This window comes from Nanorana parkeri, unplaced genomic scaffold, assembly GCF_000935625.1.
Source record: "Nanorana parkeri isolate BGI_ZX_2015 unplaced genomic scaffold, ASM93562v1 scaffold2159, whole genome shotgun sequence".
Classification (NCBI taxonomy): domain Eukaryota; kingdom Metazoa; phylum Chordata; class Amphibia; order Anura; family Dicroglossidae; genus Nanorana; species Nanorana parkeri.
This window is the reverse complement of record NW_017308427.1, coordinates 112592-125187: the sequence shown is the minus strand read 5'-3', so window position 1 is coordinate 125187 and position 12596 is coordinate 112592. Positions and strand designations below refer to the sequence as shown.

Genomic DNA, 12596 nt, shown 5'->3' with positions numbered 1-12596 from the left:
GGGCCTAGGCCTCTTTTTCTGAGGCAAAATGCTACTTTATTCCCTCATGACTTATTTGATGCCAAAGAGTCCTCCACATGTGGATTGAGAAGAGAACCTTTTTGTATATTTAATAGAGCAGACTCAAGCACTTTGACATCTGTCAGGATAGAACCAGAACCCAGAGAAATGGCCTTGGACCAGATAGCTAAGGTCTGACAGCTGGACATAATAACAATGGCAACTGCAGGATTAAGCCCATGAAGGTATATAAGGCCTTAGATAGGACATCAAGTCTCTTGCCCTCAGGGTCTTTAAATACCGGGACATCATGCGAAAGAACAGTTAAGGTTAGGACAGGAAATGGCTGGGTCCAACAATAGGAGTGACCATTGTTTAAACAACCGTTCCTCATTGAGATATAGCTGGGCAAAACACTTGGGAGAACTAGACTTCTTCAGGGTTAGGCTAATCATTGCACTAAACATGTTAAATAAGAGTGTATAGCAAGGTTTTAGAAGACTAGGGCCAGGTTTTAAGAAAACCCAGGCTAGTGACCATACGCACTGTCAACACAGGTTGTTCCATGCCAAGGCATGTTTGTACAGCATCAATAAGGACTTAAATAGTATCCTCAAGTTTGGGAAATGAGGCCAAATCCCGAGACTCCTCAGTACTACTCATCCTTTGGCTGAATGTGCCAAAGCAGCAGCAGCAGCCAGGGGAGAGTACACAAAGTAGTCAGCTCAACAACAATGGTGCCCGGGCCAAGAGTCCAGCAAAAGAAACACCAGATTAAAAAAATGGTCTCAGATCAGACTTCCACCACTAATGGCTAAGCATGTCATGGCCAGTGCATTCAAGTTAAGCGAGGATGGGGAGGAATTGCATGCATATGTATTATTGGATCACTCACAATATTTCCTGATCCCACAGCATTACAGAGGACAGTTTGCACTTGTGTGGATCAATCACAGAAACAAGTGAGCACCAGAGCTTCTGTACCCACTACAGGTAACAGTGTGCTGTTCCACCTCTCCTTGTTATCTTTCACCACAAAGAAGGAGGAAATCCATGCAAGCATCCACCCTTACTGGTGGTTTGCCTCCTCATAACACAACAGCACCCTCTTGTATGCCGCCAATACGACTTGGGTGCGACTGGGTGAAAAGGGGCATGTGAAGAAAAGGTTAGATAGTGCAAGTATCGGCTAGCTTATTTATGATGATAAAAAACACATTCCACCAATAAAATAAATAGACAAATAACATTGCAATGTCCTGCACATAAAAATGGCATTAAGCATAAAATGCTAAAGAGCGGTGTGGTACTCAGCATCTAGGGGCTGATGCTTCATTGGACGAACAGGTACATCAGGTAGAGAGAATGTTAAAGTAGTAGTAAAGACTGGTCGTATTTTACCTTAATGCATTCTCTGCATTAAGGTAAAAAACAACCAGTACCTTTTTGTGTCGTCGTCCAACCCCCCCCCCCCCCCCTGGGAGGATACTGAGTGCAGAGGAGCCATAGGCTCCTTCTGCCGTCAACCAACCTGTTGGGAGAAGAGGGGTGTGGCCTGCCGCAGGGCTATGTGTGTCTATGAACCCACACAGGTACTGCTGGCATGGCCAGGACCAGGCAAGGGTGCCTCCACAGCAGCAGCTTAGCTGATGGAGGCACCCATACAGGGGGCGGGGGAGAGCAATGCGGGGACCGACTGGAAAATGAAGAACTGAACATGTTTTTAAAGAAAAAACAGCAAAGTATCTATAAAAGGGCCCGGCCATGGTCTATTTGCAGGGGTGGACATGAAGCGGGAGCTTCCCCCACCCCTATGTTAATCCGGTCCTGCTCCAAAAGATCAGCATGTCTGCATGCCTTAGCTGAGCAACCTGTTCTCTATCTCACGGCAAAACATTTTCCATATGTATCAAGCAAGGGATAGCAATCACTGATAGGGAAGGGTAAGCCTTCCCATAATGCATGGTCATTGTTTTACAGCCTTATGCCTTCATCCTTTTCCGTTTATGGACCGGACTATGCCCATAGCCAGAGAGGAATAGGGGGATAAGCCTGCAAAAAAAAAAACCCTCTCTGCAGGTGGCAGAGCCAATTGGTGCATTGGAAAGAAAAGGATGAAAAGTGAATGTGAAACTACCCCCCACCCCCTATTCTGCAGGAGCTATCAACTTCAAAATTGGTGGCAGAAACCTGCTATAGAAAATGGCTACAGACGAAGGAGAACTGGTCCCAATAGCACCAAGCACTGTATAATGAGCTTTGTGGGAATACACAGGGGGATCCTGACTCAGTCTGCACTGCTCACAACCCACTCACATAGAACTGCTATGGCTCTTGACCTGGAGCAGGGAGTGTAATGAATCTTCAGACTAGGCTGACATGGCACAAGAAGCAGAGCGCTGTGCTGCTGATAAGGCACTTAAATGCATGCCACAGCAGAAGCAAAGCTGCTGCAGGGCAGTTGCAGTGAGATCACCAATTCAAAGTACTTTGGAGATAGTGCACAGTGGCTGAGTGGGTAAGATTTTGCATTCAGCCTAAATTTACAAGCAGCAGTTGAATAAAGAAGAGTGTTTCCACAAAGTCATAAAAGACAGGCATCCATTATCCTTAAAGTGGACCTTTACTCCCTTTCACTAAAAATCACATCAGCATGCAGCTCTGCATGCTGATTTAAAATCATCTTTACTTCCGGTTCCGGCGCCCGATGGAATAGAGGTGTGTGAAAGAGCTCCGTCCCGTATCTCTTCCAAATCCACCGAACACGGACTGCAAACACTCACAACCGGTATACCCTGTCAGTAGCGAACACCGCACTGACCTGCAGACGATGGATAAGTTTGTTTCGCGGCCTCAGTCAGTGAAACGGAACATCTTGCCGCTGACTGACGCGCCACGTGAAGCATCTAACATGGCGGAACAAAGTGAAAGCAGGGACACCATGCAGACAGACGCAACGGGTGAGTTGCCTCCTAATATACCCCATCTATCTCACGCTGGAGTGGACTATCAATTGCTGGCCTCGGCGGTGGCTTCATACCTAAAAGCTGATCTGGCCGCTATTATTACTGATACCATACAACAGCATATGGGAGGGATAAATCAGGCGCTAGAACAGCAATCCACACGTATAACCAATGTGGAACAACGAATGGGGGAACTGGAGGATCGAATGCAGGGCCTACAAGTCACACAAAACGATGAGCATAAGCAAGTTGGCTATCTTTTAGACAAGGTGGATGACCTTGAAAATAGACTGAGGCGCAACAACTTGCGTATCATTGGCCTCCCAGAATCGATTCCCCCGGGAGAACTGCATACCTTTTGCTCCTGCACCATACCCCAGGCCTTAGGCATGCGTGCACCCTGCAAAGTGGAGAGGGCCCATAGACTCGGCCCACCCAGGGATCAGCAAAAACCAAGGCCTGTTATAGTACGCTACCTGGACTTTGCTGATCGACGTGACATAATCATGGCCTACCGAGCCCAACACCACCTGATCGCTGGAGGCCATAAACTCCTTCTATTTGCGGACTATTCGGCTGTCCTCTCCAAGCAACGGAAAGCATTCCACGAGTCATGCCAGATGCTGGTGGCACAACGCATTAAATTTACTATACTCCGAATAGTAACACCTGATGGTCACACTAAATCATTCACCTCTGCGCCCACGGCCCAGGCCTACATTAAATCCCTGCTCAACCTAAACACTCAATCAGTGTCTGATAGTCCTCCACGGAAAAAGAAAGCTTGAGGCACTGTTATCTGCGCAGCTTTACTAATTATGGACAGGGTCCAATCCGTGTTTAACATTTATTCTAGGACGTTGCTCCAGGGACGGAGCTCACCACTAGAGTTATAATACAGATGTTTACGAGAACCCGATCCACGTGGATTCCTAGGGTTCAACAATCTTTGAAACCACACACACGCCTCAGGGAAAGTCGCCTACTAGTCGCATACTAGAACTGATGTATTACTATTTTTTTCTATGTTTTTGGTTCGCGCATTACCGATGACATGTCCCAGCCCTTTTACCCATCTCCTACCTCCCACCTTCCCCCATTTATTACAGGGAGATGTTTCACGGGGCGCTCCCGAAAGCCAGATTTGCAATGCAACCGACACTTCCTCTAACACCTACTCTGGAATTTACCACTCCTGGTGTGCATGGTGCTCAGGGATACCCATGCATGCCACTAACTTTATGTACTACCTGATTATTCCACGTGACCTATACCTACCACTCTTCAGATGGGAACCACCTTGAAAGTAGTCACGCGGAACGTGAAAGGATTGAAATCCCCCCACAAACGAAACCGTATACTGCACCAATCTCAAAAAACTCAAAACAGATGTAGCCCTCCTCCAGGAAACTCACCTACAGACGTCCGATATCACCAGACTTAAGCGATCTTGGGTGGGGACAGCAGTGGGAGCACCAGCGAAGGGCCGCCCCGCCGGAGTGATCACGCTCATTCGCAAATCACTACCTTGCTCCCTTTTGTCACACTCATTTGACCCCTCTGAAGGTCGATGGCCCTGTGCTACAATCCAAATTGGGTCAGCGACCATGGACGTATGGAATGTGTATGGCCCAAATACCCAAAATGAACCCTTCTACATATCTCTACTCTCCCACCTGAACGTGCCAGTTACTACCAAATACCGCATTGTCGGAGGCGACTTCAATGCAGTACCTTCCCCATTGGAAGATAGGTCTGGCTCCTCACTTACTGTCCCAAGCTCCACTTCCCCACCATCTTCTGGCCGGGACAAGCCCCTTAGCTCCTTTATCGCCAACAGTGGACTGGAGGATTCATGGAGACACCTGCACCCTCTAGAAAGGGACTTTACTCATTTTTCCCACGTACATGGAGTAATGTCACGCATAGATCTGATCCTCACCTCCCCAAATCTACTGACAAAAATACAATCGGTAGAAATCGAAAACATGGTCATATCTGATCACTCTCCTGTATCCATTTTATTCCACCGACTAGATGTTCCATCCACGCCTATGGTTTGGCGTTTCCCATCACATCTGCTGCATGATGAAATTTTTCAGCAAAACTTATCCTTATGGTGGCACGAATACGCTGAATGTAACGCTCAGCACATTGATGACCCTATCCTGTATTGGGAAGCAGCAAAGGCAGTATTGCGTGGTAGGATATTAGCATACTCCACCTCCCAAAAGAAACTAGTCCTGCAAAAATACAAAGACGCATGTACGTCGGCCAGAGTGGCTTATTCCACATACAAATCTTTTCCTAATGACGAACACAGGCTGATGTGGGTCCAAGCCAAACAAACTTGCGATAACTGGCTCAGCCAATATGATTTGCAGATTAGGGCCTATAGGGAGGTGGATCTGTTTAAATTTGGTAATAAGGCAAGCAGGCTACTGGCTAACTTGGCTCGGGGAGCACGCCCCCCTTCTCACATCCTAAATCTAATAGATGACAAAGGAAACATTCAGTCTAACCCTAATACAGTGTCTGACATTTTCTCTACTTATTACAGGACCCTTTATGGTGTACCCACTTCTGAGTCTGATGGAGGTGAAGCCTATCTACGGGGGGTGAAATTGCCCTCTCTATCGGAGTCGGAAGTGGCAAGCCTAAATGCTGAAATAACTGCCCAGGAATTACTACAGGTCATTGCAGCGTCTCCTCGAGCCAAGGCACCCGGTCCTGATCGTATGTCATCTGATTTTTACAAATTATTGTCGGAAGATGTGACGCTGACTTTACTTACCTTATACAACTATGTTCTACGCACTAAACAATACCCCCATACTTTCAATGAGGCATTCATTAGACTGATCCCTAAACCTGACAAAGACCCACTGCGACCAGGATCTTACCGGCCCATTTCACTGCTAAACCAAGACGCTAAATACCTGTCTAAAATAATGGCGGACAGGTTAGCGTCCATTTTGCCCTCACTCATTTCTCCGGCCCAAGCAGGTTTAGTGTCTGGACGTTCAGCGATCACCAACATTAGGAAGGTCATCACAGCCATGGAATACTCGCGCCTGTCGGTGTCCTCTTCGTGTCCCACGGCCCTTCTGGCTCTGGACGCGGAGAAGGCATTTGATAGCGTCAGCTGGCGATGGCTTCAACAGGTTCTCCGCCATATGTGGTTTGAAGGAAGCTTTTTAAATTATATAGCCTCCATGTACACATCTCCGATGGCACGCATTTTTACTACCACCTTTCTCTCCCCACCGTTTCATTTACACAGAGGGACACGTCAGGGGTGCCCCTTGTCCTGAATGTAGATCCTTACAAGACTTAGTGACATCTAACCTAATATCCCCTGCTCACTTTCTACAATATGGCCAGATCACCTCATTTCTTAAGGCACACATTCACCTTCCCGTGCGTCCTGATGACATCTCCCCCTTTTCCAAAATAACGGCACATCCCAAAAACAAAATCTCGCTGTCACAGGCTTACTCCATACTTCACCCTTCACATGAGGAACCCACCTCCATAATCCCTTGTTATGCACATAAATGGGCCACGTTGGTACAGTTGTCCCCTGTAGATACTTATGACCTGATGCTCAGAAGCTGGCGGGCTGTTTGCAAGAATGTATGCAGCGAACAATGGAGGGAAATACAATTTAAGTTAATTAATAGAGCCTATTGCACCTTTAATTTTGGTCCCACATGTCCCAGCTCACCTTGGCTCCAAAATTGCCCGAAATGCCAAGCCCACCGCCCAAACCTGACACACCTCTTTTGGGAATGTCCTATCATCCACCGTTTTTGGGACTACACTCTACGATATATATCTTTACTGTCACCTCACCAAGGGTTGCTTACCCCCACGTACTGTCTAGTCCAAGTAATACAAGACATCTCCAACACTTCCCGCCCTTCATTGACCCAATGGGAACATCTCTGCCTCTTGGCCGCTAAAACATTAATTCTTAGAGCCTGGCTGCTAACTACTCCCCCCACACTGACGCTCATTCAGAAACTCGACACCAAGCACAACCAACACTTGACAGACAGATTCTTTAAGACCTGGACACAGTATTTGGTACACGAAATGACCACCCCTCAATTGAAAGATGTGATGTCGCTGTTTCAATATTCCAAATGGTACTTACTGGCTAAATCCACGGGCTCCTTAGGCGAACTTGATGTTTTATGAGTTTTCTCTGTTAACCTTATATATGTACCTAAACAATAGAGACCCTTCATGCCCATAGGACTGGTTGGGGGAGCCCCACACTATCATTATCATTAACATCACATTGCAATCCCTCTTCGCCCTAATGTATTGACCACCTCACCTTTCACATACCCTAATCGGTAAACTCCCAGAAGACAAAAGATATCGGTTGCTCTGCTCTTCGACCATACCTGTTTACAACCAACATGCCTTGACACAGACAATTTTGGTGACCCTGTAGTAAACACACCGCACCCTACCCTTCCCCTTCCCCCTCCCCTATCGTATTCTCCTGGTTCTCATGTCATCTTGTTTAATTGCAGTTACCTGGTACTATAGAGATGAACTCTCGAAAAATATTTGCATCCATTGCTGTTTGGTTATGCATACTTACCTGGTATTAGTTACAGATGCTTGTATGACGTAACTGCCTGGGTGGTCGGCTGGCCCCCAGATTGTACTTATCTTGTATTGATCCTGCATTGATTACTGTTTGTTTTGTATCATAAATACCACAATAAAGAAATACTTGCTTAAAAAAAAAAATCATCTTTAGTTAAACAGACTTGTTTTTCATTTCTTTTTACAAATAGAGTTCATCTATTTCCTGGTTCACCTGTGGCACAAATTATGTAATGTGCCAAAGTGTTGCATCCTGGGAATGTTACATCCGCAGAACATTGCTGGGAAATATCATCTGTAATCTTTTGTATAATAAGTATTTATTGGAGAAAGTTTTTGCAGATAAACAAAAATAAACAACACAAAAATCCACAAAATAATACATCACAATTGCAGACATTTAGGGAAAGACAATAACAACAATGACACCAATGGGGGGACGGCACGCAGCGCAGGACAGGAAGCGCAGAAGAGACCTCTACGCTCGAGTTCCTGCACCCATGTACAATGGGGAACCAGGCATAGCGTAGAGGGGGGAGAGGGCAGGTGGTACAGGAAGGGAGGAGGGTAAAAGCAGGGCAGGGTGAAGGGGCTGACTGGCATTTTCCTCCCCTGAAATGATGTGCATGGTCACATGTCCTAGTCAGATGTTCCAGTGTTTCAGAAAGTAAAGGGAGAGCTAGAAACCTGCCCTTAATTAACATGGCCACTGTCAGAAGACTGGGAAAGAAATAAGGTATGCAAAGAATACAAAGCCTGCAATTATGTAGAAGTATCCGTTTGTAGATTGTCATTACTAAACATTTTAGAGGTGTGCTTGTTGTTATTTTAAAGCTATGGGTAAAGTTCCTGTTTAAGGACACAAATTAAAAACTGAGAAGGATATCTAGAGGAGGAGTTATGGCCCAATTGACTGGCCTTCTGTTGTTGGGCCTTGTGTCCATTCCTCCTGTAGGCAGTATAATAATTCATGAATATGATGTGCTGCGTCCCTCAATGGACAATACGAAAAACCCTATTTTTCAATAGTATTAGAGGGGTTAGCACATTTTTGCCTGGTGTCACAGTAACACAAAGTAAAGGAAAACCTGTCAAGTCGGGTCTGACAGCAGTAGAAATCTGAAACAAATTCTGACTTCTGATTTCAAGTCCCTCATTCAGACCCACGGTTGCAAAGCTATTTAACCGCCTCCCGGCTGGCCGTTGTAGAAATACAGCCGGCCGGGAGCTTCCTAGATCTGAGTGGGCACTCGCTCACGATCGGGAGCCTACCCAAATTTAAAAACAGGCAGTGATGCCTGTTTACATGCAAGTGATCTGCCAGCTCTATAGCCGACGGATCGCTTGTATAAGGTGCCGGTCCGTGCGCTCTGTGAAAGGGGATCAGGGGGAGATCGGTACACAATCTCCCTCCGGTCCCCTCTGCGGTGTCAGAATGCAGAAGTGATGTATATTACATCACTTCCGCATTCTTGTGTCACTCTCCAGCTTCAAACGCTGGAGAGAAGCTGATGAAGCAGATCTCTTCATGGGTAATAATAATTGTATTATAACATAATGTTAAAAAAAACTGTTCCCAAAATCCCATGATCAAATTAGCACAGCTTGGGGGAAACCTGGCCCCCATGGCAGTACATTTTAGCTGGATGAAATATTCAGGAACAAGAAGTTATTGTGTGTTACAACAAATTCTATTGTCAGTTTATTAATACTGAGCCTGTGATTTTATCCGGTTCAGTAATCCTAAGCTGCACTAAGGACGCAGTGTCTGGACCTGCCAGCCTCACTGCGTCTCTGCACGACAAATCTTGGTGTTTGCAAAAAATGTATGTACCTGTTTGCAACAGTTACTTGAATCTTGTGCAACCACCGAAATTTGTCACCTAGATGCATGAAGGAATTCGGAAGAGTGTCGCAGATACTCTTTATGAATTATGAATTTTGCAAATCAGTGTATAGTCATAAATACAAATACAAATGTATTTTTATTATACATATACACACACTGTGTATACACATTACAGTTGTACAATAACAAATCCATTTTTGTTTATGTTTAGAAAGTGCCCTGTCTGTGATGAGTGGCAGTGTGCTACAATGTGCTGTCACACCTCCTTGCCTGTAAGTTACAGTGCTCGCCAATCACAGACATGGAGGCGTGACAGAACAGGAAGTTCCTGGTCTGTCAGTAACGATGTATTGAGAGTCGGCAGTTGAGACCAGGAGTATTAAGCTGGCCATACACCTATAGATTTTCTGCAGATTTTCTATGGTCAGATGGAAAAAGTGCTAGTCGGCCCCGCTGGCTCTCAAAATACCTGAACAATGCCTCTTCTTCTCCAAATCTATACCACATGAACAAAAATGTTGTCTGGAGTTGACCATATGAAGATGTAGTTTACAGTAAGTGAAGTTATAACTCATGATAATCACACTTGTACAGGCTGAGTGACTTGGAGTGTAGTTAGTTTACAGTTAGTTTTCAGAGATGCAAAGGGTTGTTTTCCTGCAAATATATGTCCAAAAATATCAAATAAGGACATTACCCTGCATCAATAAGTTTACTTTAACCTAAAATAGGTAACACCAAACACACTGCTAGAAACAAAAAGCAAAACTTACAGGGTTATTCACAAAATGGTGAAGAGTTTGGAGACGGCAAGAGAAGTGAACAATTTAGGACAAAATAGATGAACTGGAAAGTGAGCTGAATTGGAGACAATTTTCAAATCAGCTATTTTGGCCTAGATTGTTCATTTCTCCTGCCTTCTCCAAACTTTTCACCCTTTTTATGAATAACCCTGTTAATGTTTACTTTCAAATAGCTAAAAAGGTTAGTTTATCATGTTAAGAATATTACCACTGCAAACACCACATCAATTCCCGCTCTTTCAAACACAAGTTTTACAAGCATGTCAGTTTGACATCTTACCTCTGCTGACATTTTCTTCCTGCAAAGAAAAAGAGATTACAATTAATACAGGGATTGTCATCATGCTATGTGATGCAAGATTAAGACAAATGTCAAAGAGAAAGATCCAGCAACACTTCTGACAATTAAAATCCTGCTAAATGTATTTAATAGAATTGTAATAGGAGAATTGTAGAATCCATGTTACTCCAGACAGGATGTTTCCCAGCTCTGTATGGCAGGCTGTGGAGTCTATATTCAAATTCATAGCACAACATGTCAAATGAGCATTGGACTGCTATCACACCTTAGTGTGTTTTAGCCAGGCGATTTACAGGCTTCTTTTTCTCTTGTTGACAAGTTTTAAGCATTTTATGCACTTGTAGCACAGAAGCAGAATGAAGCACTCTTGGGCCCAGATTATTTTAATAGGAGCACATAAAAAAACACATGTAAACACATGTTTTTCAAGGATTTTTCAGGTGCACCACTTAAGGTCTATGGGGCTAAAATGCTTGATTCAGTGTGAAAAGAAGCTTCTGTAATTTTTGGAGCAATGGGGATTAGATACAGGAGCTTGAGTTCTCCGGTATGCAAAGGCCCCATAGGAGACAATGGGATTCTTAATGTTCAGTGTTTTGTAGTTTTAAGCTTCAAAATGCTCAGGTGTGAAAAGGGCCTAAATGTTCTAAGATGCTACATCCCCCAGTAACGCATGCTATCAAATGAACAACCAACAGAACAACAAAGTGATGAATAAAGCCACACTGAAAAAAGCATCATGTCTGTTACTTACTTTAGGTTAGAAATGAAAGCTAAGACTTAACTGGCTGCTACAAGTCAAGCACTTTAACCTTTCCTTTGGCTCCAATTTTAACATATAGATATGGGGATATGAGGAATAATTTCCAAACTGTACCTGCTCTGATGCATGCACCGCAGACTCTGGTGGGTACACAATGAAATGGCGCAAGGTGAATCCAAACCCTTGTAAGGTCTTTCTGATGACCAGCGTCCTGGGTCCCACCCATGTAAAGGGTTCCTCCGGTGGTGGGGAATTATGAAGGCATCCCTCATCCTGAGCTATGGTGTTCTGGAAGGAAGAGAGGTAATACATTTGTTGACCTGATGGTATTCATCTCAATTTCATTTATTCAGCTGCCTAGGTTACATTTTCTTTAAAACAATCTAATCTTCCCCAACTGAAGCAAAATATCACAATGTGTATTAGGGTAGTTTTGGTTGTTTTTATTATTGTTTGTATTGTTTTTTCTTTTTTTGTATATATGATTATTTGTGGATTGTCGCTTTAATCATTTCTTTTAGGTCTGTAAAAAAATTTATAAAAATAAAACATGAGGCTAATAAAAGGCTTTGTTTTTGGCACAAGAACAGTTTCAAGATAGTTGAAAGGAGTTCTTGTACCCCTCAGGAGCCATTTAAAGCGGAATACACACTTACAAACTACCAGGAACCACCTTAGGCAGTGGCCTCACAACCGGGGGGGCAGCAGGGGCGCGGGCCCCGGGCGAAAAGTGAAGGGGGGGGCGCCTGCCGAAAATGGCACTTTCGGCTAAATGCCGAAAGTGATATTTTCCTGCCGTTTTGTCGGGGCGGCCGTGATTCCTTTCATCCCCGCTGGGACACAGAGCAGTGCCCAGCAGGGATGAAAGGAATTAGAGAGAAAATGACAGCCGGCCGAGCGCTGCGGGACGAGCGCTGTGAGCGGCCGGTGTCTTTCCTTCCACACCGCTCGGCCGCCTATCACAGTGCAGCAGAGCGGTGTGGGGGCGGAGACAGCCAGCGCTGTCACAGGAGGCTGGGCTCTCCTCTTGCAGCCTCCTATGACAGTGTGTGTCAGAGAGGAGAATGGGTACAAGCACTCAGCGATCAGTGATCGCTGAGTGTTTGTACATAATTGAGGACCTGGTATGTATACTATATCCTCAATTATGAATCAACGGGAGTGATCTACATCTCCTCCTGCTCATTCATAATTGTAGTTATAGTAAACATACCATGTTATCAATGAACAGGAACACTCATAAAGGATTCCTGTTCATTGATAACAGGGGACACAGAAAAAGAGATTG

General features: G+C 44.8%; 1 protein-coding gene across 1 annotated transcript in view; it reads right to left on the bottom strand.

The window, feature by feature from the left end:
* LOC108800904 (rho GTPase-activating protein 23-like) overlaps positions 1–12596 on the bottom strand; it is a 77381-nt gene that overhangs the window by 57562 nt on the left and 7223 nt on the right. Inside the window, exons 2-3 of the mRNA XM_018572889.1 lie at positions 11423–11596; positions 10525–10543 (exon numbers count right to left, since the gene is read on the bottom strand). Coding sequence (XP_018428391.1) covers positions 10525–10543; positions 11423–11596 — 193 coding nt within the window. The remainder of the gene's footprint in view (positions 1–10524; positions 10544–11422; positions 11597–12596) is intronic.